This window comes from Enhydra lutris, unplaced genomic scaffold (genome assembly GCF_002288905.1).
Source record: "Enhydra lutris kenyoni isolate GAN:26980312 unplaced genomic scaffold, ASM228890v2 scaffoldscaffold6, whole genome shotgun sequence".
NCBI lineage: Eukaryota > Metazoa > Chordata > Mammalia > Carnivora > Mustelidae > Enhydra > Enhydra lutris.
The window spans coordinates 29,373,577-29,400,471 of NW_019154090.1; the positions used below are offsets into that span (position 1 = coordinate 29,373,577).

At 41.7% G+C, this 26,895-nt stretch overlaps 1 protein-coding gene across 3 annotated transcripts in view; it reads right to left on the reverse strand.

Annotated features, from left to right (window-relative positions):
* LOC111141718 (chromosome unknown C20orf194 homolog) overlaps nucleotides 1–26,895 on the reverse strand; it is a 133,706-nt gene that overhangs the window by 11,282 nt on the left and 95,529 nt on the right. For all 3 annotated transcript variants that reach the window (XM_022494500.1, XM_022494501.1, XM_022494502.1), the window contains 3 exons: nucleotides 22,793–22,918; nucleotides 10,720–10,757; nucleotides 1,881–2,016 (listed from right to left, as the gene is read on the reverse strand). In XM_022494500.1, coding sequence (XP_022350208.1) covers nucleotides 1,881–2,016; nucleotides 10,720–10,757; nucleotides 22,793–22,918 — 300 coding nt within the window. The remainder of the gene's footprint in view (nucleotides 1–1,880; nucleotides 2,017–10,719; nucleotides 10,758–22,792; nucleotides 22,919–26,895) is intronic.

Consider the following 26,895-nt stretch of genomic DNA (forward strand, 5'->3'; position numbering starts at 1 on the left):
TTTTTCTTTTTACAGAGTTGACATTTTTGAAGAGTACATGCCAGCTGTCCTGTGTCCTACTACAGCGTGGATCTGTCTGGTTGTTTCCTTATGATTAGATTGTTAGACATTTTTGGTAAGATTAATACCCAGGTGATGTGTCCTTCCCAGGGTATCATATGAAGGAGGCACATGATGTCAGTTTGTCCACTTATTGGTCTAAGTTTAATCATTTGGTCGATGTCATGTCTACTAGATCTCTCTACTGTGAAGGTACTTTCCCCTCATCATAAGCAATAAGTAGGCCATGGAGTGATACTTTGTGACCAGTTAATGTCCTTTTCATTAACAATCTGTCACCCACTGCTCTTAGTAGCCACTGATGATTCTTGCCTAAATCAAGTATTATATTATACTAACAGTTACAAAATAATGACTTTCTAATTCTATAAATCCTTATTTTTTAGTGTAAAGAGAGATTTACTGTCTTGTCCCTCCTCATTTTTTTAGTATCACCATGGACTCATTTTATTCCATGTGTTATATATAATTGGTTATTACATTTGTTTTTCTCTTATGCTCAAGTTGTCCCAAATTTGTCTAGCGGGAGCTTTTGAGCTGGCTCTGGTATCCTTTTGACCACTACTAATCTTTGAGTACCTCCTCCTTGCTTTTTTAGCACAAAATGTACCAGGCTCACCTGTACTTTCCCTGCTCTAGACCTGCAATCAGCCAATTCTCCAAGGAGTCCTGATACCTTGTACTAGGGACTGGTATGTAGAAACCAGGATCTAGAGGTGGGGGTGTTTATTCTACTGTGGTATTAGTATTTCTGGTCCCTTTCCATGGGAAGAGCTAGGAAATAAACATTTTCTTGAAATAATGAATTTATGCTGACACCCACAATTCAAATCCACCATTCACAGGGTTTTTCTTCACTGTTTCAACTTCTTATTTATCATCTTTCTTATCTAACAAATGATGTTGTTTGAATCAGGGCTCTAACAGAGGATTATGTTTAAAAGTTACTTAATTTAACTGCTGTGTGTGTGGTTGTTATTACTTTGATATAGAGATGGTTCACTTTTTTGTTTTATTTAGTTTTATCCCTCTTTGTTAATTTCTGAATATGTAAAATATTTACATTGCTCAAAGTCAAAATTATATAAAAAGCATATACCTCTTGGTATGTCTTTGTAGAGCAAATAAATGTGCTGTATGACCAGATGTTTTCTCTTCATACAGGTCCATACACACACAGTCATCAATTCTCTATTTTTAGTTTAAAATTTGGACCCAAGTCCATGAAGTAAAAAAGTCATTTCTCTATGCTATTTCTTTCACATCTTAACACCAGGAATATTGATAGAGTCCTGACTTCATCTTTTAATGCATGAAAATGTGATGCATCTACAAAAAATATCTTGAGGCATCTGGCTGGCTCTGTGGGTAGAGCATGCAACTCTTGATCTCAGGGTTGTAAGTCTGAGCCCCATCTTGGGTACAGAGGATACTTAAAAATAAAATCTTGGGGCACCTGGGTGGCTCAGTCAGTTAAGCCTCTAACTCTTGATTTCAGTTCAGGTTATGGTCTCATGGTCATGAGACAGCCCTATGTTGGCTCCACAATCAGCATGGAGTTGGCCTGGGATTCTCTCTCTCCCTCTCCCTCTGCTCGTGCTCTCTCTCTCTCAATAAGTAAAATCTTTTTAAAAATCTTAAACAAAACAAACATCTCAAAACGTACAAGATACTGACACATGGGGTCCTCTCACTGATTTTTACAGAACATCAAAAGCACTTTTTTATAAATGTGCAAGAGAAAGACCCTATGGGCCACAGAGTGCTGCATCTGAGGAAGTGGCTCGTCCTACTGGGTGAAGTAAACTTGGTAAGGTTACCTGGTGACAATCCCATTTTCTGCAAGAATGAAGGCAGCAATAGGATTGGCAGCCCTGATAAGGCTCTGCAGCTGGACAAGGAGAGGGTGCCTCTGCTCCATGGTGTGACTGGTGAACACGACGTTACTCACCAGGCCTGGGGAATAAAACCAAGAATCGTTCAGGCTTCAGAGTCCCGATCGGGGCTGAGAGCCCGAACAATGTGAGCCTTTGCTCCCTCCCTAGTCATCCCTTCCAGGAGCCCTCTTATGTTACCAGGATACCTCTGATCCCCAACACCTGCTCCCCTGTCTGTCACTGCCAATCCTTGGAGTGAACGGCCTCAGGCCTGTAGCTGCCTCCCTTCTTAACCTCCTCTACTTTCTCCATTCTGCTCTCCAGGCGGAAGCTCTCCTGGGAGCTTCTTCATCAAAGGGCCCTTTCCACATCCCTTGTCCTTAACCTCTTCTGGAACCTGTGCCAGACAGCGTCACCAGTTTAGAGCACAGACACTTACCAAGCATTAACCATATGTCAGGCACTCACCATTAGATTCTCAAAGAGTGAGTGCACAGGCAAGGAGTCACTCACACGGACCTACAAGTCTAAGATAAGTGCTAACACAGATATTCACACAGTAATACAGTAAGGAAGAGTAGTGCAGGCAATGAGGGGTTGTGGGGTAGGTAACAATCCCTCCCAAGCTTTCATGAATATACAAGGAAAATCTATGCTACAGAGAATTTGGAAATCAGGGAAGTTTTCACATCCTACCACACCAGAATAATTATAATACCTCTTCCATACTCATTCCTGTTTTGAGATAGTTATGATCAGAGTGTATACACCATTTCCACCATAAGATCACTTGCATTTTTGTTATTCAACCATTTTTATTCATTTATTAATATTGTGAAAATTTCAAACATATACAAAAACTTTAAAAGTAGTACAATAACCTCCCATGTGCCCATCACCCTTAAAGAATTAACAACACTTGGCTAACTGCATTTCTTCCATATCATATGCCAGCCTTTTCCCCTTTCCCCTGGGTGATTTTGAAGTCAATAACAGACATCCTATTATTTCATCCAAAATATTTCAGCATCTATCTCCATAAGATATGGATCCTAAAAAAAAGAATACTTAACAATAAATTCTTCAATATAAAAAATATAGTCTACGTTCTCTGTCTCATGAATGCTTTCTTAATTTTTTGAACCAGGAACCAAAGTCCACACAATTTTTCTTTGATGTGTCCCATAATTCTCTTTCAATCTGCAGTGTCTCCTCATTTCTTTGCAATTTATTTGCTGAAAAGCTGTACCCTGTAAATTTCTGTCAGTCTGGATTTTGTTAACCGTAACCCCATGATTTCACTTTAACATACCAGCAGCTAGATCTCTTTTACAGATTCAATCTTTTTAAATATAAACTGTTTTTAAAAAATTTCTTGTTTTGGGGGTGCCTGGGTGGCTCAATTGGTTAAGTGTCTGCCTTCAACTCAGGTCATGATCCCAGGGGCCTGGGATCAAGCCCTGCATCGGGTTGCCTGCTCAGTGAGGAGCCTGCTTCTCGCTCTCCTGCTCCTCCTGCTTGTGCTCTTTCTCTCTTCCTCTCTCTGTCAAATACATACATAAAATCTTAAAAAAAAAAAAAAAGATTAAAAAATTTGTTCTTTTTCTAATTTTTTAAGAAAAGATTTATTTAGTGTGAGTGAGTGAGCACAGGAGGTGGGGCAGAGGGAGAGGGAAGGAGAATATACATATTTTTTTAAAGATTTTATTTATTTATTTGACAGAGATCACACGTAGGCAGAGAGGCAGGCAGAGAGAGAGAGAGAGAGAGAGAGAAGCAGGCTCCCCGCTGAGCAGAGAGCCCGATGTGGGGCTCGATCCCAGGACCCTGAGATCATGACCTGAGCCGAAGGCAGCGGCTTAACCCACTGAGCCACCCAGGCGCCCCAAGGAGAATATTTTTAAAAAAGATTTATTTATTCATTGAAGAGAGAGGGTGCACGCACAAGAGAGAGTGGGGGGAGAGGCAGAGGGAGAGAGAATCCTGAAGCAGACTCCTTGTTGAGTGCAGAGCCCAGTGGGTGGCTCAATCCCAGAACCGTGAGATCCTGACCTGAACTGAAACCTAGAGTTGGCTGCTTAACCAACTGAGTTACCCAGAGAGAGAGAGAGAGAGAGAGAGAGAGAGAGAGAGTCTTAAGGAGACTCTGGGCTGAGTGCAGAGCCTGAAGCCGGGCTTGATCTCATTACCCTGAGATCAGAACCTGAGCCGAAATCAAGAATCAGTCACTTAACTGATTCAGCCATCCAGGCACCCCCTCGCCCCCAACCCTTATAGCTTTTTGATAGATCTAAATCACTATTTCTTATAATATCAACTTTTAGACAATGCCTATTGGCTTTTCTATATGACAGATGGGGAAAATGGCATATTTTGAAGTGTTCTTCCTACTTCGCCATCACATTCTGGTTGGTCATATTAGTAAGTAATTTTAGTCTCTCCCGTGTATATCTTTAAAACTAACTGTATATTAAGAGTATAACTTACTCTTTATAACTTGATTTTACAGCTCTAAACTTTATTAATGTCCCACTTTGGAAGATGTAGAGAATCTCCTGCTGCCTCCCAATTCTTTGTTAAATAGAACCTCATTTATAGGTTTTTAAGATTTTCAACATTTATATTCTATTTTTATAACAGAATTCTTGTGGGTGTTATCATTTCTATATCTAAGATTAAAATCTTTTTAGTAGTAGAGGCTAGCTTTTATAAATGATTAGTTCATAGGTGATTATTTCTAAATCATAGAGAGACTTCAGCTGTCCTAAGTAACCTTATAATTGTAGGATCCTGAATAATGAATATTCAGTACAGAGGACTCTGTATGAATACTATTTAATTCAGCTAAGTGTTTAGTTTGAAAAAAATCAGCTGTATTTAGTTTTTGAAGGCAAAACACAAACAATGCAAAGAAGGATTCATAGGGAAAATAAATCCCTCCCCCCTCAGCCACCTACTTTCCCTCCCTGGAGGCAATTGTCATTATCAGAATCTCAGATCTTCTTCAAGGATATGTTGTGTATCCACAAGTAAAAGTGTGTATACCTTTCTTTCCCACAAATAGTGACATATTATACTGTTCTGCACCTTGTTTTTTTTTCTTAAGCTCTTTAACTTTTTAATTTTGGTAAAGCTTTCTTTTTCATTAAAATCTTCTCTATTACCTTACCATCTCAATCCTTCCCTCATACAATCCTGTTCTCTCCCCTTCTCTAAACTATAAAAGCTCCAAAGAATAACACAGGTGGTATTTAAAATACAGGACTCACAGTCTTATTTACCTTCTTCATGTATATAAAAGGATAACATAATGTAAAAACTAAAGCATGGGTTTTAGAGCCAGGCAGACCATGAGTTTAAATGTGGGGCTCCACTAATTACTAATGAATGACATCAGGGGCAAATTGCTCATCTTTCTCTCTGAGCCAAATTTCTTCCTCTGTTAGATGGGAACAGTAACACATACCTGCAGGTTATCACTAAATATTTATCACAGGGCCTACAGATAGTAAGAACTCATTAAATACAACTTATGGCTACCACCATTACCATCACCCTCATTGTCAGTGGAGCAACAGCCTAAGAATGAGACCTCTACATGGACATTGAGGGGCCTGGACTGAGCCATTTCTCAGACAGACAAGGGTGGCTGTGGCATCAGCAGGAAGCTAGGTCATGTGACTCTCACCAATAAAGGCTGCCTAGTCCATGGTTTATTTTTTATTTTTTTTTTTTTAAAGATTTTATTTATTTATTTGACAGACAGAGATCACAAGTAGGCAGAGAGGCAGACAGACAGAGAGAGAGGTGGAAGCAGGCTCCCTGCAGAACACAGAGCCCAATGTGGGGTTCGATCCCAGGACCCTAGGACCATGATCTGAGCTGAAGGCAGAGGCTTTAACCCACTGAGCCACCCAGGTGCCCCTAGTCCATGGTTTAGATGAATGGCCATCACTAGATGGAAGGCAACTTTCAGAATCCTTGGCTCCTGCCTCTAGTCTGAGGCAGAAGTAAATGATACTTCCTTCCTTTCACCACTTATACTAATGGAAAAAAATGTTCCAAAAATGCTAAAGACTGAATCTAACCTCACAAATTGTCTGGATGCATTCAATTCATGACCAGGGAGCAGGGATTAGGAGTTTCATGTCAATGGTCACATGTTACTATGGGGAAAGGATACGAAGGTTACACCACATGACTGGGACCACAGACACCAGGACTTGCAACTCACCTGCTGAGCAGAGAAGCTCCTTCCTAAGTGTTTTTGGACAGTTTGGGGATCTATCAGTTCCTTGGTTCTGAGATATAGGTCCTATTCTCAGGTGTCTGTTAGTGTTCAGCTAGTAAGGTGACCTGAGGTCTCTGCACAGTACTTGAGAGACCTCTCAGGATTCAAGGGTGAGTTTCCTCAACAGCCTTCCTTGATATCCAAGGGGTAAGTGCAGCTCTGTCTCCTCCCATCACTCAGTGAAAGGCTGCCCAGTTCCCCAGATGTGGGCTGTGGAGGCACCCGAGTTCTCCTCTAGGCCTGGTGAGGGCTAAACAGCTCCTGGACCCATGATCCATTACCAGTCCTTGCTATCATTGTCTAGTTCAGACTACCAGTCTCTTTGCTAGGTCACTGCTTAGTCTGTGCACTTCCAGGCTTCTCTTATTATAATTTATTCTAACTACTGGAATCAGAGTAATCTTTCAAAAACAGAAAATCTGATCATATCAGATGTGCTCTGGTGTATGCTCTGGTCACCACCAGGCCTTTGCTCTTGCTGGTCCTTCTGCCTGGAACCATCTTTCCCTTCCTCTTCATAGGCCCAACTCTTCCTTCAAGCTCTAGACAATGTGAATAGCTCCTCTTCAAAGAGCCTTCCCCAATCCACCAGGACTGGGCTGAACCGGGCTCTGGATACAGATATGCTGAATAAATGAATGAATGAATCAAGTGTCATAAAAAATACATGCAACCTGACATGCCTAAGCAGCTGAGCTGTGGTACCCACACGCCAGAATTTTTCCCATTTCTAAGTATGAGCAAATCCCATTCATCAGACAGCCATCTGAAAGGTTTCTAAGACTTACTGATATATACACATTTGGGGGAGAAAATTAGTAAGGTACAAAAGGGTATTCAAGCCAAGCTTCTTCCTCCCTCCTCTGACACCCTGAATCCTAATTCTTTTCCCCAGAGACAACCACTGACAACCAGATTTTGGGTATGCTTTCTCAGATAGTCTATGCATATGCAAGTGTACAAGAATATACAGAATCACATTTTCTCAAGAGCTTCTCCCACACAAAACCTCTATCCTCAAGGTCTCCACATACGACCCAGTTGTGGTAACAGCACAGACTAAGGAATTCAAATGGAGAATATGTCAGCATTTTGTTTATTCTGTTTTAAAATATTTAAAAACTTGTGTTAGAAGCTTTAACATTAAGATGGACCACACTCAGCCACAGTGTCAGGAAAGGCTCCTAATGAAGGTGACACTAGTTGTGCCTGTATACTCAGTCCCATTTAGAAAGGTCCCTCTGGAGGCTGCAAGGGAAGCATCGAGGATGAGCCTGGTGAGCCTAATGCCAGAACTCCATGTCCTATAACTACACTTGGGCCTGACTGGGGCCTCTGGAAACAGAGTGAGGCAAGGTCAGGAGGTCAGGCCCAGAATGTGGCAAAGCAGAGTTCTAGAAGGCTCAGCACATTCCAGAGGTGGCAAACATGGGAGCCGGATCCTGCAAGAGCTCCATGAGATTTCCAGGAGTAGAAGACAAGAACGGCTGTGATGGATCTTGCAGAGAGGAGTCAGCGAAAGTGAGTGAAGACCTATAATAAAGGCCCTAGGACTCTGTTTAGTATCTTCTTGGGCAAAAGAAACTGGAGAATCAGACTAGTGCAAATGTGGCAACCTAACTGCTGTGCGCCAGGGTCACAAGCATAGATCTGGCCTATTCAGGAAAAGGCTGGGGTCTGGATCTCTGATGGACACCTTGCCCAAAGTCCTGTCCCGCTCATGAATATCATGTAAATAAACCCTGGGGGGTTGGGATACTAGGTCATGAATTGGACACAGAAAAGGGGCTTTGGTTTATAGGGAAACAAGCAAAAGGATTATCCTCAGCATTCCTTGGGCCAGCTATGCAAACTACCACCTGCCAAGAGGAAATGCCAGCTGGGAGGCAGGTACAGCAGTAATCTGGGGCACAGGGTGAAGAGGCCACTGTGGGCGGTTTCATCTTGCTTGGACCAGGAGCTTCCTTATGCTCTGTGTCAAAGAATGGATACCCACATTTGGCCACGGTCCTACCAGTCTGGGATGTGAGTGAGTGGAGAGCCTGGCCTGCCCATTCCCCTGAGTGGGGAAATAACCTCTAAAGTCTGACTGTCCCAGTCTGGGCTAAAGGTTTTCAGAAGCCCAGGAGAAAGCAAAGTTTGTTTTATCCACCTATAGATACTAAAGGCAGGACATGGTAGTAAAAAGTCTTTGTTCTTCTCTCCAATCAGCATTATAGTGAGTCTTGTTTGCTTTTAAACTCTTGAGATTATTTCCTAATCCTTGGATTTTTGTAACACACATCATCTTGGGGCTGTGATACAGTCCTTTTCTCATTGTAAAACAATCCTTTGTTGTAAAAGCAATGAATCAGGGAGTTTGACCCATGAACAGGAGCAAAGGGAGGCAATATGCTCCCTCGGGACATGAAGTGTTTGTCTACTGGTGGCAGATCCCATTGCCAGGCTAGCCACCAAATCTCTGAGGATAAAAGAAATACTTGCCTTTTATCTCCTCCCTCCCCAGATAGCCTATGCCCGTGGTGAGCCAGGTCAGACCAGTTCATAGGGTTCTTTGGGCCAAGATGCAAGGGAAAGATAATTACTAAGATACTGTTACTCTATAAGTCCTTTGGAGTTCATTAAAACATTATCTCTGGGGGCGCCTGGGTGGCTCAGTGGGTTAAAGCCTCTGCCTTTGGCTCAGGTCATGATCCCAGGGTCCTGGGATCGAGCCCCGCATCGGGCTCTCTGCTCAGCGGGGAGCCTGCTTCCTCCTCTCTCTCTGCCTGTCTCTCTACCTACTTGTGATCTCTATCTGTCAAATGAATAAATAAAAAAAAAATCTAAAAAAAAAAAAACAAAAAAAAAAACATTATCTCTGGCCCCAAAGTCACCTGCCCACATCTGATCACATCCTTATCTATACACATGCACAGAATCTGACACAAGCTGCCTTTGAACACTAAGTAAGGAAGCAGTGTTAATGAAATCTGTCTGCCAAGTGCCAGAGAGAATCCAGTCTGTCTTGGCCTAAAAGGGCTTTCCTCCTGTAATATTGGCCTGGGTTCATGGACAATGAAGAGAGAGCACCTCCCCAAGGCTCTCAGCCAGGGGAGTCTGACCAGCTGTGCTTTGTGTGCAAAAAAAAACAAAGAAGCACGGAGGTAGAAAGTGCCAAGGAGCCAAGGTGCATTAGGATGGCAATAATCATGTGGTGGACAGGGGGTGACTATAACCCGCACCCTTGTCTTTGACCATGACTTGCAAACATATATTCAAGGACCAGAGAGTGATCCTAGATGCTCCACATCTAGTCTGTCACCACATTTTACGGACCCAACCTCCATAAAATCTCCTTCATCTACCTGGAGTGGATACTGTGAGTGGACCCAGCCACCTCTATCCCACTCTGCTTCTGAGGTACAGTGCCTGGAAAGCAACATAGGCCTCTAAAAGTTAGACTTGAGACTCCCTGGTGTGTCAGTGCAACACACACATTCCTCTCTCCAGTCACCTGGCTCCTGCCCTGCACAGCACCCAGCTCATCTGTTTCCCAAGACAATAGCTCTGGTATACTCAGTTGTCTCTGCTCCCTGCGGACTGGCAATGGGATCAGCAGGGTAAAACTGTGCTGGGGACACCAAGTTATTTTCTTCTGTCTGATTTCTTCTTGCTGGGCTGGCTCAGGAAGCTCAGACCCCAGGTCTTCTGACAACAATGAGCATTTTATCATCACTGCAGGAAATTCAGAATTTATTCTGGGTCTCCAGGCACCATAGTTAATACGACTAAAAAGTGCTGCTTCCAGGGTTACCAGATGGGAGGACAATGCAAGGTCAAATGTAACCTACTGGATGGGTGGAATTTTCTAAATGCTACTAAGGAGGTATGGAAAATTCCAGTGCATATAGGAGGGTATTAAAGGAGAAGGTCCTACTGGACCATACTGTGCACTCATGGGACAGGAGAAGTGCATCAAAATCTTGTTGATCCAAAGGCTAGGAATACCTAGTACCTTTTCAATCCACTGATATTAAGGCGGACTTAAGCTCCGCTCAGGAAAGCTATTGTCATGACAGCTTATCATCTTAAGAGAGGAACTCAGGAAGAAATCTGCCTATCAAATATGATAAAAGAAAAAGATGTCAGGGTGCCTGGGTGGCTCAGTCATTAAGTGTCTGCATTCGGCTCAGGTCATGATCCCAGGATCAAGCCCCACATCAGGTTCCCTGATCCATGGGGAGTCTGCTTCTCCCTCTTCCCTGTGTGTTCCCTCTCCCTTTCCCCCTAGTTGTGTTTCCTCTCTCACTCTCTTTCCGTCAAATAAATAAATAAAATCTTAAAAAAAAAAAAAAAGAAAGAAAGAAAGAAAAAGATGTCAAAGATTTCCCCGGATGAATTTTGTTTGTTTCAGACTTTAGAATGGGAGGAAGGAGTGTGAAGAAAAGTCTGTTGCATCTAAATAGAATTTGAAAGGCATGCAGAAGCAGGAAGTAAAACATTGCTTACCTTGTGAACACTGGTCAAGACATTTAGGAAAGAGAAATCTAGAGGGGGAAAAAAAGAAATATTTAAAAACCATTAATGTCAGAATTGTTATTTATTATTTTCCACAAAAATGTATCCAAGCTGACTTATTCAAAGGGGCAAGTGGTAGGCAGTACTAAGCATCAAGAAGTGGTTTTCAGGGTGCCTGGTATCTCAGATGGTTAAGCGTCTGCCTTTGGCTCAGGTCATAATCCCAGGATCCTGGAACTGAGCCTCACGTTGGGCTCCTAGCTCAGCAAGGAGTCTGCTTCTCCTTCTCTCCCTGCCTCTCCCCCTGCTGTGTTCTCTCTCTCTCTAATGAATAAATAAAATCTTTATTAAAAAAAATCATTTTTCATAGCTTTGAACCAAAGCTCTCTAAGCCAGGACCCCACAGAAGTAGTCCTTATGTGGCCAACTCTTGATATAATGTTGAAGATGGGATACAGGCCTAAACTCTAGATTACAAGAAACAGAAAGTTTTTTTGTTTTTTTTAAAGAGACACTGTCCTGACCATAAAGGGGAAGTTTCAAGGGAAAATGAGAAATATTACATTCCCCTAACTCTGCCAAGGGTCTTCAGTACTAAAGTTACCATGCCTCTCTTTGTGTGCATGCTAGAATCCCAGTTTCCCTTCAACCTCACTCTGAGCTCTAATGGTGAAAGGATAGCAGGAAACTAATTGGATCACAGATGAAGCAGGTGAGAGTGACTGATTCAAAGTGTGAGTTAATTAATTAACTAAGAAAAACTTTTCAGAGAAAAACTCACACTCTCAAGTGCTTTTAAACTCCTGAAGCATCATAGTACCCTTCTCAGGAAAGACAGCTAAGACGAATGAGAATAACTGCCTTTTAACAAGTTCTTCCTCTGGATGGGGTACTGTGCGAGTGGTTCTCATGCTCGGTCTTGTTCTGTCCTCATGTCTACTCCATGCCTCAGGTACTTACAAGCTGCGAAGAGTGGGTGGGTTTATGATAACTAAGCAGTCTAAACACTTTGCCCAAGGCCTCACACGAAGCTAAGAAGTGGGAGGGCTTACATAAGGACTCAGGTCTGTTTAGCACCACAGGGCTCCCATGTTTTCTTTCCCTACAAATGAGATGCTTGCTGAAGCCACACTTCTGAATTGTTGCTGGTCTAGGTGCAGGTAGTATTGACGTTCAAATCACCACGGGGGAATTTCTCTCCTGCAATCTCCTTTGTGGTAGCAAGTTTTCATCCTTCTATTTGCTTTCTGAAAATACCATTTGGAACCAAATTTGGTGGGTAAGTGAGCTGGATGAATACCACTTCGGACTGCTGATGCAGTTGTCTTACCGAGTCCCTCATACTTTCTGAGGAATTCCACAGAGAAATCCCCATGTGCTCTAAGCAAGATCAAGAGCCCTGGAACAAGGAAGAGACATGCATTCTACACCGGAGTCTCCCAAGAACAGAACTCACAGACTTCACTGCATTCAGTCTGACTGGCCTGACACATAGCAAATACATTCTTAGAAAGTGCCTGTCCCCATCAGTGCCTGTGACTCTTAGAGTATATGCCCTTGAAGGCCCTTCTCAGCACCCTGCATGCTTCCTCACAGCAGCCCTCAGCAATTCACACTACAGATGTCTTCAACAAGACAAGCAACGTTCTCTCTCAAGGCATCTTATCCAATCACAGGCTGGAATCTTACTCTTCAAACCTCTGACCGCTACACAGAACTGCACATATCGATGACTCTCTACAAATGGAATGCAATTTCTCCTATTTTGGCATCTTTGGCATCTCTGTCCTTCAAATTCATGTTGGCTTTCTTTCCTAATCCAACTAGGAGTTATCATTGCTTCTTTATAATTCTTATAAAATCACATCGAATCTTTTGTTATGGCCCTTTTTACCTCAATCGTGATTAACTGGACACATGTCACTGGTATTGCATTTGGAAAACTATTTAACTTTTCTGGGCATCAGCTTCTCATGGTAAAACATGGTAGTGGTGCCTACCTTAAAGGGGTATATTGAGGATTAAGAGGGGTGCAAGACAAGTAACCCAAAACAAGTGTTGGCTCTCTGCTTTCCCTCTCTACATATCATCCTCCTTACTAAACTGTAGTTTTTTTTTTTTTAGTTGTAGTATTTTTGAAGAATGCCTGGCACGGGACTCTTAAACAGAGAAGACAAGTTCATTAAAATATATATACAATGTATATACAGGTTATTGACCAGCTTTTCAACAGAAATGACCGTGATTATAAGTCTCACATAGTATGGTATCCTCCATTACGTAGTGCACCAACCAATTACCTGATTTATATAAAATTCTAGTAAATACTGCTCCAATCTGCCCCAAAACATAGGCCCCACAATTCCTACATGCATATCTATAAAACTGTAGATACCACATGAGCATAGATCTGGGATGACTAGTTCTTTGGGGCCCCCTCAATTATCAGAATGGTCCCTGGCACACAGCAGACCCAACAGATACTCACTGAATGAAATCCACTAGAATAAAGACACCAGACCAATCTCACAAAGACCCACCCCGAATCCAAACTGAGCCCACCCTTAAATTAAAGAAGCCACACTAACCCCCACCTCACAGAATGGAAAAAGACACCCTACTGTGTTCTGCTCCTACCTGTTTTTGTTTTTGTTTTAACCATGGTCTGGAAGCAATGATGTAAATTTTATTTTTGCTAAGGTAGACACTTTACAAAAAAAACCCCAAAACACTGAATTAAGTTTTAGAGTCTCAAAAAATCTTTTCCTATTATAAAAGGAATATAAAGCCCATAGCTAACACCATACTTAATGGTTAAAGACTAGATGCTTTCCTTTTCAGATCAGGCACAAGACAGGATGTCTGCTCTTGCTACTTCTACTCATTATATTGGAAGTTCTAGTCAGGGGAATTAGGCCAAAAAAACAAATAAACGGCATCCAAATTGGAAAGAAAAAAGTAACACTATTTCTGTGTACTCATGACACGCTTTTGTATATAGAAAATCCTAAACAGTACACACAAAACACTAATGGAACTAATATGTTCAGCCAAGAACATACAATGTAAAATCAATATACAAAAATCAACTGCATGTCCATACACCAGCAATGAACGATCCAAAAATGGTATTTAGAAAACAATTCCATTTACAATAACATCACAAAGAACAAAATAGTTAGGAATAAATTAAACAAAGGAACCAAAAGACTTGTACACTGAAAACTATAAAACATTGCTGAAAGAAATTTAAGACCTAAATAAATGGAAAGATGGATTGTAAGACTTAGTATTTTTAAGACAGCAGTACTTCTCAGATCTATAAATTCACTGCAATCCCTACCAAAATCTCAGTTGTCTTTTCTTGTAGAAATTCACAAGCTGATCCTTAAATTTACATGGAAATGCAAGGAACTCAGAATAGTCAAAACGATCTTGAAAAAGAACAAAGTTGAAGGACTCTCACTTCTCAATTTCACAACTTACCACAAAGCTACAATAATCAGAACAACGTGGTATTGGCATAAAGACAGACATGTCTATCAGTGGAATATAACTGAGAGCCCAGAAAAATAAGCCTTCACATTTATAGTCAGTTGGTTTTTGACAAGAGTGCCAAGACAATTCAACAGAAAAGTCTTTTCAAGAAATGGTGTTGAGACAGCTGGATATCAACATGTTGAAATAATGAAGCTGAACCCTTACTTCATGCTGCATGTAAAAATTATTTCAAGATGGAAGATAGGTCGAAATACAAGAGTTAAAACTATAAAACGCTTAGAAGAAAACACTGGGATAAATCTTTGTGACCTTGGATTCAGCAATGCTTTCTTAGATATAACACCATAAGCACAAGCAATGAAAGAAAAAATGAACTGGACTTCATTAAAATTGAAAACTTTTGTGATTTAGAGGATACCATCTATAAAGTAAAAAGATAATCCATGGGAGAGAATTTTTACAAATCAAATATCTTATGAAGGACTTCAATTCAGAATATATGATGCACTCTTGTAACTCAAAAAGAGACAACCCAAAGTGCATGGCTGGTTCAGTTGGTAGAGCATGTAACACTTGATCTTGGGGTCATGAATTCAAGCCCCATGTTGGGTACAGAGATTACTTTAAAAAAAAAAAAAAAAAAAAAAAAAAAAAACCCGAATTAAAAAAAGGGAAAAAATTTTAAAAGACTTTTCTACCCAAAAAAAAAAAAAAAAAAAAAAAAAAGACATACAAGTAGCCAATAAGCAATGAAAAGATGCTAAATATCATTAGTATTAGGGAAATGCAAATTAAAACCATAAGGAGATACCACTCTACACAATACAGACAGAAAATTTAAGTATTGGTGAGGATGTGGAGAAACTGGAACCCTCATACACTGTGGTGGGAAAGTAAATGGTGTAGTGGGTTTAGTTAACAGTTCCTCAAAGTTCAATGTACAGTTACCATTATGATCCAGCAATTCTACTCCTAGGTATATATCCAAGAGAATAAAAACATGACCACATGAAATCTCTCTCTTTTTTTTAAGATTTTATTTATTTATTTGACAGAGAGAGATCATAAGTAGGCAGAGAGGCAGGGAGAGAGAGAGAAAGGGAAGCAGGCTCCCCGCCGAGCAGAGAGCCCAATGCGGGGCTCGATCCCAGGACCCTGGGATCATGACCTGAGCCGAAAGTAGAGGCTTTAACCCACTGAGCCACCCAGGTGCCCCGACCACATGAAATCTTGTACACAAATGCTTCTAGCAGCATTATTTGTAGTAGCCCCAAAATGTCCATCAACTGATGAATGAGTAAATAAGATGTATATTCATACAATGGAATATTATTTGGCCATTAAAAGGAATGAAGTTACTCACACATGCTAAAACATGGACCTTGAGGGGCACCTGGGTGGCTCAGTGGGTTAAGCTTCTGCCTTCGGTTCAGGTCATGATCCCAGGGTCCTGGGATCGAGCCCTGCATTGGGCTCTCTGCTCAGCAGGGAGTCTGTTTCCTCCCCTCTCTCTGCCTGCCTCTCTGCCTACTTGTGATCTCTGTCTGTCAAATAAATAAATAAAATCTTTAAAAAAAATAACAAAAAAAAACATGGAACTTGAAAACATTTTGCTAAGTAAAAGAAGCCAGACACAAAGGGCTGCATGTTACATGATTACATTTATATCAAATGTCTGGAATAAGCAAATCTACAGAAAGCAGACTCACAGTTGCCAGGGGTAGGGTGGAGAAAGGAATGGGGACTGACTGAATGGTATACTTTTTTTTTTTTAGCCAGAGAGAGCATGAGTGGAGAAGGGGGAGGGACAGAGGGAGAGAGAGAGAGAATCTTAAGCAGGCTCCACAACTCAGTGTGGAGATGGATGTGGGGCACGTTGTGGGGCTTGATCTCATGACCCTGAGATCAAGAGCTGGATGCTTAACCAACTGAGCCCCTGAACTGTATACTTTACAAGAGTAAATTTTATGATATGTGAATTATACTTCAATAAAATTGTTGTATATGTATTTTTTTACAAGCAGCACACATGTATACTACAAAATCTCAAATGGTTTCCTCACTATCCAGAACTTGTCTCCAAGAAAGTGGCCATCTCCCAGAAGGAACCACTATTAGCAGTCTGGTATGTATCCTCTTAGTTCCTATACACATACAAATAAACATTTAAAAAATACATACTGTTTTGACAATTTACTTTTCTCACCTCACAAAATATTGTGGACTGGACTTTGTTATGTTTTAGTACATAGACATTTAGTTCATTTTTTAAAAATGCTTGCATAGTATTCCATTATATGACTATCTCCAAATTTCACCAGTCTAAGTCTTACTAATGAGCATTTGGATTATTTCCAGTTCGATATAATAAACAGTGTTTTTGTTTGTTTGTTTGTTTTAAGATTTTACTTATTTATTTACTTAAGAGAGAGGTAGGGGGAGGAGCAGAGGGAGAAGGACCAGCAGCAGACTCCATGCTGAGTGCAGAGTCTGATGCAGGCTTGATCTCACAACCCTTGAGATCATGACCTAAGCCAAAATCAAAAGCTGTACACTTAACCAACTGAGACACCCAGGCATGCCTAAACAGTGGGTTTTTTTTGTAGTAAAGATTTTTTTAAAAAATTTTTTATAAGACTTTATTTATTTATTTGACAGACAGATCACAAGTAGGCAGAGAGGCAGGCGGCGGGGGGGCAGACTCCCCACTGAGCAGAGAGCCCGATGCGGGGCTTGATCCCAGGACCCTGGGAACATGACCTGAGCTGAAGACAAAGGCTTATTAACCCACTGAGCCACCCAGGTGCCCCAATATTTTTATTTTTTTAAATAACCTTTATACCCCATGTGGGCTTGAACTCTCAACCCCAAGATCAGGAGTCACATGCTCTACTGACTAAGCCAGCCAGGCGCCCTGGTATTATAAATGGTGCTGTTTTGAACATTGCAGAGCATATCGGTCATGTTTCAGCCTGTTCAGGACTTCTAAACAACTTTCCTAGGCTTGAACTTAGGAAGTCCATCTCTTTTGTAAATAGCACAAAACTACTTTTCCAGGGGCGCCTGGGTGGCTCAGTGGGTTGGGCCGCTGCCTTCGGCTCAGGTCATGATCCCAGGTCCTGGGTTCGAGCCCCGCATCGGGCTTTCTGCTCAGCGGGGAGCCTGCTTCCTCCTCTCTCTCTGCCTGCCTCTCTGCCTACTTGTGATTTCTCTCTGTCAAATAAATAAATAAAATCTTTAAAAAAAAAAAAAAAAAAAACTACTTTTCCAGTCTTTCTTGCAGTCTGGTGCATGCATGTGACCTATGTTCCACCAACCAGATTACTGTAAGACTCCCACTGGCAGTGAGCAAGGTGAGTGAGAGGATGTATGGTAAGCAGACCCCATTTTCTGGGGAAGGAAGCCCTGAGAGGATTGAGCATTGCTCCTGGCTGCCTAGCCAATACAGCCTGGCCACCCCGGAGACTCTGCAAGCTATAATGTCCTTTAGTAAATCCCTTTCCATTAAAACACACCGGAGCAGGCTCTACTGTTTAGAATTAAGAATTCCGTCTGAAACAAACTCCCCTACACATATATATCTTTTGAACATTTGTACAAATACAACTCTACAAAATTTTAGCAATGAAATGGCCAAATTTGTTCTTAAATACATTAAATCACTTTATATTACTATCAACACTATGCGAATGTACCAATTTTCCTACACTGTTGCTATTTAATAAACCAGCCCAAAACTAAATTGGCTTGAAATAACAATGATGTATTTATTCCTCATGATTCTGTGGGTTAGATGGGCAGTTGTTTTGGCTTGGGGTAGCTCAGCTGGGGAGATGGATCTCTCCACGTGATCTCTCACCCTCTATCAGCCTAGCCCAGGCTTCTTCATATGGCGGTCTCAGCTCTCAGAGGCAAGAGAGTGCAAGCCCCAATGTGTAAATGCTTTTAAAGCCTCTGCTTATTTCTTGGTTCTTGATGTCCCATTGACCAAAGCAAGTCATGTGCCCAAGCCCAAATTCAAGGTATAAGAAGTAGATTCAACTCTTCAACTCTTGATGGAAAGGGCTGTTTTTGCTATGGCCATATTTTAAATTTTCCATAGCTGGCCATGTAAAAAATTTTTGCTTTTTAAAAAATTTATGGGCTTTAACACTGGCCATTTAATTTTTTTTTTTTTTTTTTTTTTTTTTTTTTTTTTTTTTTTTTTTTACAGAATGGGTTTAACTTTATTTAATAACGTTCTATCCTTGATCATGGGTGCCACAATTCTCTTACTCTATTTCACGTGGACCTCTTGAACATGGAATATAACAGCCCATAGCCCATGTGCAGGGACTAATCATTAGTTTTCCAACAGAGCATTAGTAAACCCCTATAGTAAATTACTTTCTGGAAGGAGTTCAAAGGTAAATTTGGAAATACCTCATTAATTTCTAAAAAGTGAATAAATCAGTAACTTTGAGTTACTGACTTAATACTTTTGATCTCCCAGTATAAAAAAAAAATGAAGAAATTAGTATAGTCATGGTCCTAACACCCATGATTTTGTTACTTATATTTTTATAATCCACAATCCTAATTCATACAACATAGCCTTATTTCTATACTTAAACAGATTATATGCTCATCTTCAGTACTTTTATATACTTCTCACTTATTTATTTGAATTCTCTTAAGGACTTTTAATTCGTCACAGGTTGGCACACCCATTATTCAACGATATTTCATAAGCATTAAGCAGAAATGGTTTCTGCACCCACAAAATCTAAGTCTGTATTCTACACTCCCTCTCTTTCCTCTAATGATCTTCATTTCTTTGTCTATTTTTCTTTTTCAAAGGCTTTATTTATTTATTTATTTATTTGAGAGCGAGATCATAAGTAGGCAGAGCAGCAGGCAGAGAGAGAGGAGAAGCAGGCTCCCCGCTGAGCAGAAAGCCCAATGCGGAGCTCGATCCCAGGACCCTGAGATCATGACCTGAGCCAAAGGCAGATGCTTAACCCACTGAGCCACCCAGGCGCCCCTATTTTTCTCTTCATTTTGTTATTTTCTCAAGCTTGAGGTTCTCTGACAGACTTAAATTTTTACAGGGTCTATTTTACTTCTCGGTACTTTGATTGAGATTTTCATTGGTATAATGGTTTTATTATTGTCTGTTTTCTTTCTAGGGCTCTAGCAGTTCATTTTCCATCTGCTTCTGCTAGCTAAACTCTTTAGTCCCCCTGATCTTTTCTATTTAACAGCTTTATTGAGGTATAACTTACATATATCATAAAATTCACTCATTTTAAGTGTATATAGTTCAATGATTTTAAAAATAAATTTACAGAATTGTGCAACTATCACCATAATTCAATTTTAGAATATTACATCATTCCAAGATCCCGCTTCCCCATACCATTTATATTTCTTTGAACTGTTCCCACCTACCCTGTTAACTCTTCTCCTTGATTTTTTTTTTTTTTTTTTTTTTGGTCTAGGCTAATTCTTCTAAAGTATAATCTCCATCTGTTGTTTGCTTATTACTATCTTTTCCAACTTTTTTTTTTAAAGATTTTATTTATTTAATTGACAGACAGAGATTACAAGTAGGCAGAGAGGCAGGCAGAGAGAGAGGGGGAAGCAGGCTCCCTGGTTGAGCAGAGAGCCCGATGCGGGGCTTGATCCCAGGACCCTGAGATCATGACCCGAGCCGAAGGTAGAGGCTCAACCCACTGAGCCACCCAGGCGCCCCAACTTTTCCAACTTTTTTTAAGTGGTAATATCTAGTCACACATTAAACCTCCTTCTGCTTTAGTTCATCTTTTTATTATTATTATTACTTTAAGATTTTATTTATTTATTTGACAGAGAGAGAGAGAGAGAGAGCACAAGCAGGGGGAGTGGTGGAGGGAGAGGTGGAGAAGCAGGCTCCATACTGAGCAGGGAGCCCGACACGGGGACTGATCCCAGCACTCCAGGATCATGACCTGAGCTGAAGGCAACTGAGCCACCCAGGTGCCCCTGTTTTGTTTTGTTTTTTTGAAAGATTTTATTTTTAAGTAATCGCTACACCCAGTACGGGGCTCGAACTCACAACCGTGAGGTCAAGAGTTGTATGCTCCTCCGACTGAGCCAGCCAGGTGCCCCTTTGGTTCATCTTTAAACAAAAGCTTGATGGGGCGCCTGGGTGGTTCAGTGGGTTGGGCCACTGCCTTTGGCTCAGGTCATGATCTCAGCATCCTGGGATCGAGTCCCGCATCGGGCTCTCTGCTCAGTGGGAAGCCTGCTTCCATTTCTCTCTCTGCCTGCCTCTCTGCCTACTTGTGATCTCTCTCTGTCAAATAAATAAATAAAATTAAATTTAAAAAAAATAAACAAAAGCTTGAGGAGAAGAAACAGGACTGGTAGGAAGGGTGACATGTACGAGTCAATGTGGCAATCCAAAGTACGGGGTGCTGCTCAGCATTCACTACAATAACCTAACCTAAGACAGAAGGAAAACAGACCACCTTGGCTTTTTATGGGAAAGCAGAACCTAAGTCACAGCTAAAGAGAAGAGAGATGGTAAAGATGTTTGTTGGTATCAGTCGAGGTGGTAACGGAATTAACCTCTAATGTAATTTTTAAAAATGATTTTATTTATTTATTTAATTGACAGAGAGTGAGAAAGGGAACACGAGCAGGGGGAGTGGAAGAGGGAGAAGCAAGCCTCCCACCGAGCAGGGAGCCCGATGCGAGACTCGATCCTAGGATCCGGGGATCATGACTGATCAAGGACTGAGGCACCAAGGTGTCCCTCTAGTGTAATTTATATGAGAAATCTAAAGATATCAACTTGGGACTCAAACAGGAAGAGAGCTCTTTCAGATGAAGGCTTAAGGGTGGATCAATCAGTTTCCAAGGGATACTAGTAATATGAACTAGCCAGAAAGACCACATGTTTACAGACCCAGGATACACTCCACTGGGCTACTGGACAAATATAGCTCTGTGAAGGGACAAGGTAGTGCTGAACCTGTCCCCAGTAAGGAGTGCTCTGAGGATGAAAGAGATACTTCTAGATACCACTGGGGCAGTGTAAACTGTGAAACCCACTCAGAAAGCAATTTTAAAATGTGAATAAAGAGTTATAAAACTGATCGTTCAATTAACTAATATCTCTTTGAAGAAACTTTTCTAAAGAAATTATCTGAAATTTAAGAAATTTATATGGATAAATTAAGAAATTTAAGAAATTTATATGGATATTATACTCACAGCATTATTTATAATAGTGAAAAGCTGGAGACAACCTATGTGACTAATAGCAGGGAAACCGCTAAGATAAGCATGTCCATCCACACCATAATGACTATATAATTAATCAAAATGCAATTACCACTGTGATATTGGAACATAAATACATTAACTTACATAATATGTAATTACATAATTTGTTATATGTTAATCTAAGAAGAAGGATATAAAATTGTATGTATTTCATAACTGTAAAAAGACGCAGATAAAGGCAAGGAATTTACAAAAATGATAAGTTACATTGAATTAGTGAGATTATAGGTAAATTATTACCAAATTTTCTTTCTTTCCCTTTTTCTTTCTTTCTTTTTTTTTTTTAAGAGAGAGAGAGCACATGCATGTGGGTATGGTGAGGAATAGAGGGAGAGAATCTTTTTTTTTTTTTTTTTTAAAGATTTTATTTATTTATTTGACAGAGATTACAAGTAGACAGAGAGGCAGGCAGAGAGAGAGGAAGGGAAGCAGGCTCCCTGCTGAGCAGAGAATCCGATGATGCGGGACTGGATCCCAGGACCCTGAGATCATGACCTGAGCCGATGGCAGGGGCTTTAACCCACTGAGCCACCCAGGTGCCCCTATTACCCAATTTTCATTGCTGCTATTATATTACTTCCGAAGTTTAAAAAAAAACAAAGTTCACCTATTAGTAGTGAGTATGAATGTCATTAACTGAGGTAAGACAGCTTTAAGATTGCTTAACAGGGGTACCTGGATGGCTCAGTCAGCTGAGTGGCCAACTCCTGATTTCAACTCAGGTCATGATCTCATGAGTCATGGGATCAAGGCCTGCACTGGGCTCCCTGCTCAGCGGAGAGTCTGCTAGAGATTCTCTCTCTCCCTCTGCCCCTCCCCCTGCTAAGACACACATACTCTCTCTCTCAAATAAATAAATAGGAGGGGAAAAAAAAGGCTTAACCATAGAAAAATTATCTATGAGATACTCTGGAAAACAAAGCACCTCCCCTATAGTAAAGAGGAAAAGAAAAGGCTGTCATGGGCATTCTTTCTTTCTGGGAGAAGCTGTTTCAAGTCTCACTGCCCTAGATGGACAACTTTTCAGTACACAAAGAAAAGTGGTGAGAGGCTCCGGTCTATAGGTGTCTTCCGAGAACCTAGTATTAATCAAGCAACAACTGAGCATTCATTATACATAAGGTAGACTAATGCATTCCAAAAGACAAACACACATAAAGATGTGTCTCCTTCCAGTGGGTGGAAGAAAATCGCTTTCTATGCATTTAAAGCCACCACATCCTGTGGGCTGCAGAGGATTTGAAGTACGTACCTGTGCTCCATGTAGCAGCTCAGGGGATCCACGCACACCGTGATGGCACCAATGGTGAAGGAGGACTTGACCTTTGAGTCCGGATGGGTCTGCAGGGCCTGGACAACATCAATTACATCTGTGTAGCTGGGGAGCAAAGAGAAAGATTAGCTTACTGACTGGGGTCGAAGAACGCTGAGGGGCTGAGTGAGCAAGGGTGGAAGGAAAACCACAAGGAAGAGCCTTGACTGGGTTACTTGGGGTCACCCCACTTTATAATTTAGAGCCCCTCTCTGCATTCCACAAAGTTTCTGCATTCCCAAACCTCATTAGTACTCCTAATTGTTTAAGAGTGAGTGGAAGAATCTCCCACCACTTCTAGGAGTAAAGAGAAGCCTGCAAATGACCCTGGCGCTCTAAGGGTGGGACTTGGTATACTTAGCCCTGTTTTCCAATCATGTTAGGAGCTCCTGGGTAGGTCTATTTTCTTTAATAGCTTCTTTCTCTCCTTCTGGAGAAATAGGGAGGATCAGGTACCCCTGTAGGTCAGCAGATACATGTCAAACCCCACCCGCATTTGTATTTCCTGCCTGGAACTCTCTCCAAACTGCAGACTTCCAGAGCCAATAAATATTTTCAGTTAGAACTTAACATGTTCATGATTCAGTTTCCCATGCCTGCTCCTCCCAAGGCCTTGTTCTTCTCAGCAGAGGGGACTCCATTCTTTTAGCTCCATTCTTTTGTTTGGAGTCATCACTGACTCCATTTTTTTCTCAATTTTCAAAATATAACTAGAGTGAGATTGCTGCTCACACTCTCCCACTACTACTGGATCCAAACTGTTATCATCTCTTGCACAGATTACCCCACAGCCTCCTCACAGGCCTCCCTGCTTCTGTCCCTGCCCCTGCCCAACCTGTTTTCAACAGAGAAGCCAGAAAGATTGTGCTAATCCCACCGTGCTAAACCACTGAGTGAGTGGCTTCCATCCCACTCAGCGTCAAAGTTTTTTTTTTTTGTTTTTTTTTTATTTGACACAGAGAGAGAGAGAGCACAAGTAGGCAGAGAGGCAGGCAGAGAGAGAGGGGGAAGCAGGCTCCCTGCTAAGCAGAGAGCCCGATGTGGGACCCGATCCCAGGACCCTGAGATCATGACCTGAGCGGAAGGCAGAGGCTTAACCCACTGAGCCACCCAGGCACCCACGTCAAAGCTTTTAAAGCCCTTACCACAACCCCCAAAACTGTCTGTGATCTGACTCCCATACCACTAGGAGTTTCTCCTCCTCCTATTCCTTCCCTTACCTGAATCTACTCACTGTGACCTCCTGGCTCTTCCCTGAACATGCCAGGCACACTTCCACACTGGCACTCTCTGTCCCCTCTCCTTGATACTCTTTTCCTCAAATGTCTGCCAGGCTTGCTCCCTTCAGCTCTCTGCTCAAATGGCATCCTGAGAGAGGTATCCTCTGACTTCCTACAGCCTATATGACATAGCAACCCTCGTTCTGCACAACCTGCCCCTGCCCCAATTCTTCCCCATGGCACTGAACATTAGCTACATATACTGTTATCTTCTCATTTGTTTACAGTCCGTCTTTAAGTAGTAACGTAAAGTGGTTGATGAATAGTGTAATCTGTGATGCCTAAGCAGGACAGATGAATGAATTGGATGTTCAGTCCTGGGTAGACTCTTTGCCACTCCAAGAAGGGGCCTCCATTCTTTACCTTGTAGAGAACATTTTCCCAACTGATCTAGCCTATCGCCAAAAGGTCAGTACGACTGAAGGCAAATCTGAAGGCAGCCTTATTGATCATATGGGCCTGAGCCCTTGGGAAACCAGGGATGGTGGCTGGGGGGATAGGTACAGCCTGCCTGAGCCACTTCCTGAGTTCCTACAAATAACTCATCTGCAAAACTGCACTTGGCTTTATCCCAGACTACAATATTCACCACCCCCACAAGGTCTGCCTCTGTCCTGACCAACTAGCAGTGCTTCAATCAAGAACAGGGTGTAACCAGTTCTAGAGCTCCCCCATGAGGGCCTGACAGCCAGAGAGCTGTTAGAGTAAGCCCTCTCCTCCTGGTTTCTCTGCTTGCCTGGGCATGTGTGTGTATTGGCACATGGGGTTCTTTCTCCTGGTTCTGCAATGTCTGGTTAGGCGTGGACGCAGAAGAGCCCCCCACACTGCTGGGCCTTATGCATACCTGAAAGCAGGACTGACTGAAGCTTAAATACTGCCCCAATCTCTTTGTGGTCACGTTTACCAGATTTAACTCTTTTGGTAAGTCCCCCAGCCTTGCTCCTAAGTATTAGTTTTCCCCCTCTTCTAAAAATAAATTTTGGGGGGCCCCTGGGTGGCTCAGTGGGTTGAAGCCTCTGCCTTCGGCTCAGGTCATGATCCCAGGGTCCTGGGATCAAGCCCTGAATCGGGCTCTCTGCTCAGCAGGGGGCCTGCTTCCTTCTCTCTCTCTGCCTGACTCTCTGCCTACTTGTGATCTCTGTCAAATAAATGAAAAAAATCTTAAAATAAATCAATTAAAAAACAACAACAACAACAGCAGCTTTTTATTTTCCATGTTTGGTATGAGTCCAGAGACTCATTTCTTAGAGCAGAAGAGAACTGAAAGATTTATCAATCCTATAGATTTTGGTGATTTCAATACCATGGGTTAACCTTTAGAGACAGTGGCTAGGGAATTCCCAGATTTTCAGAGCATTCCATGCAATGGAAAAAGGTTGGAATGAAAATAGGCCCCAAAGTCCTTGGTGAGACCAGTGTATCTAAGTGATGCATCTGGGCACTGCAACCAGGAACTGCTGTGGCCAAGAGAAAAGGTTCTTGGTGTCACTCACTGTGCTTGCTGGGATGGGGAGGCTGCTGGACCCTCCCTCCCTCCCCAGCCCTTGCCTGGTAATCATCCTGGCCAGGGCCTCCAAATGGGGGGAAGCAGCCCTTACTCCAGAGGAAGCACACTGCTCCAGCTACCAGAGCTTGGACTTGACCACTTTGGCTAAACTGTCTCAAATGCATGATGAAAGCAAAAAAAACCAACAACAACAACAAAACACCTGGCCTTTCATGTTTCCCTCTTTCTTGTCAGTTCTCTCTTTATTAAAAATAAAGCAAAACAAAAAACAAAACAAAACCCCAGTAGGACTTTAACTTTCTTTCTTCCTAAACAACAGATACCCTATTCAAGTATCTTTTGGCCTGTTTTATGTTCGCAATTTAAGCCTACAATTTGGGCAAGTGTTTTAGATTAATTCAATTTTTATTTTTATTTATTTATTTTTTTTAAGATTTTATTTATTTATTTGACAGACAGAGACCACAAGTAGGCAGAGAGGCAGGCAGAGAGAGAGGAAGGGAAGCAGGCTCCCTGCTGAGCAGAGAGCCTGATGTGGAGCTCGATCCCAGGACCCTGGGATCATGACCTGAGCCGAAGGCAGAGGCTTTAACCCACTAAGCCACCCAGGCGCCCCAAATTCAATTTTTATTTTGAGACAGACTTTGTTTTTTAAATATTTTAAATAATTTAAAGAATGACTTTACAGTATTCTGGAGTATGAAGAAATACAATCCCTTAAATTCCTTAAAATTAGTATTTTAAAATTCAAATTTCCTCAGTTTTGTGTGTGTGTTTGTAAGTTCCAGGCAATTCTGTCACCTGTGTAGGTTCCTATATCCACCACCACAGTCAAGACACTGAACAGTCCCAACACCACCAGGATACCTTGTGCTGCCTCTTTTACAACCATGCCCACCTTCCTCCCGCTTCACACTCCCATCCCTAACTCTGAGCAACTACCACTCTGTCCTCTACTTCTAAAATTTTATCATTTCAAAATATACTGATTTTAAAAACAGCAACTCCACTATCAAAGGTCAACACCACTGCTCCACTGCTGTAGTAAAGCCAAATGGAACCAGGCCACTCTAGAGGCAAAAGAAAACCCTGCTTTATACCACCACATTCCCCCAAGAATCCTATAAATGAAGATAAAAGCCACATTTAGAAAATACAATTCTCAATTTGAGAAGCCTCTGGAGTCTCCCTTTACTGGCAACCTCTCAATACTGGGCTCAAAGGTCCAGCCCAAAGGAGATGGTCATGCAGAAAGG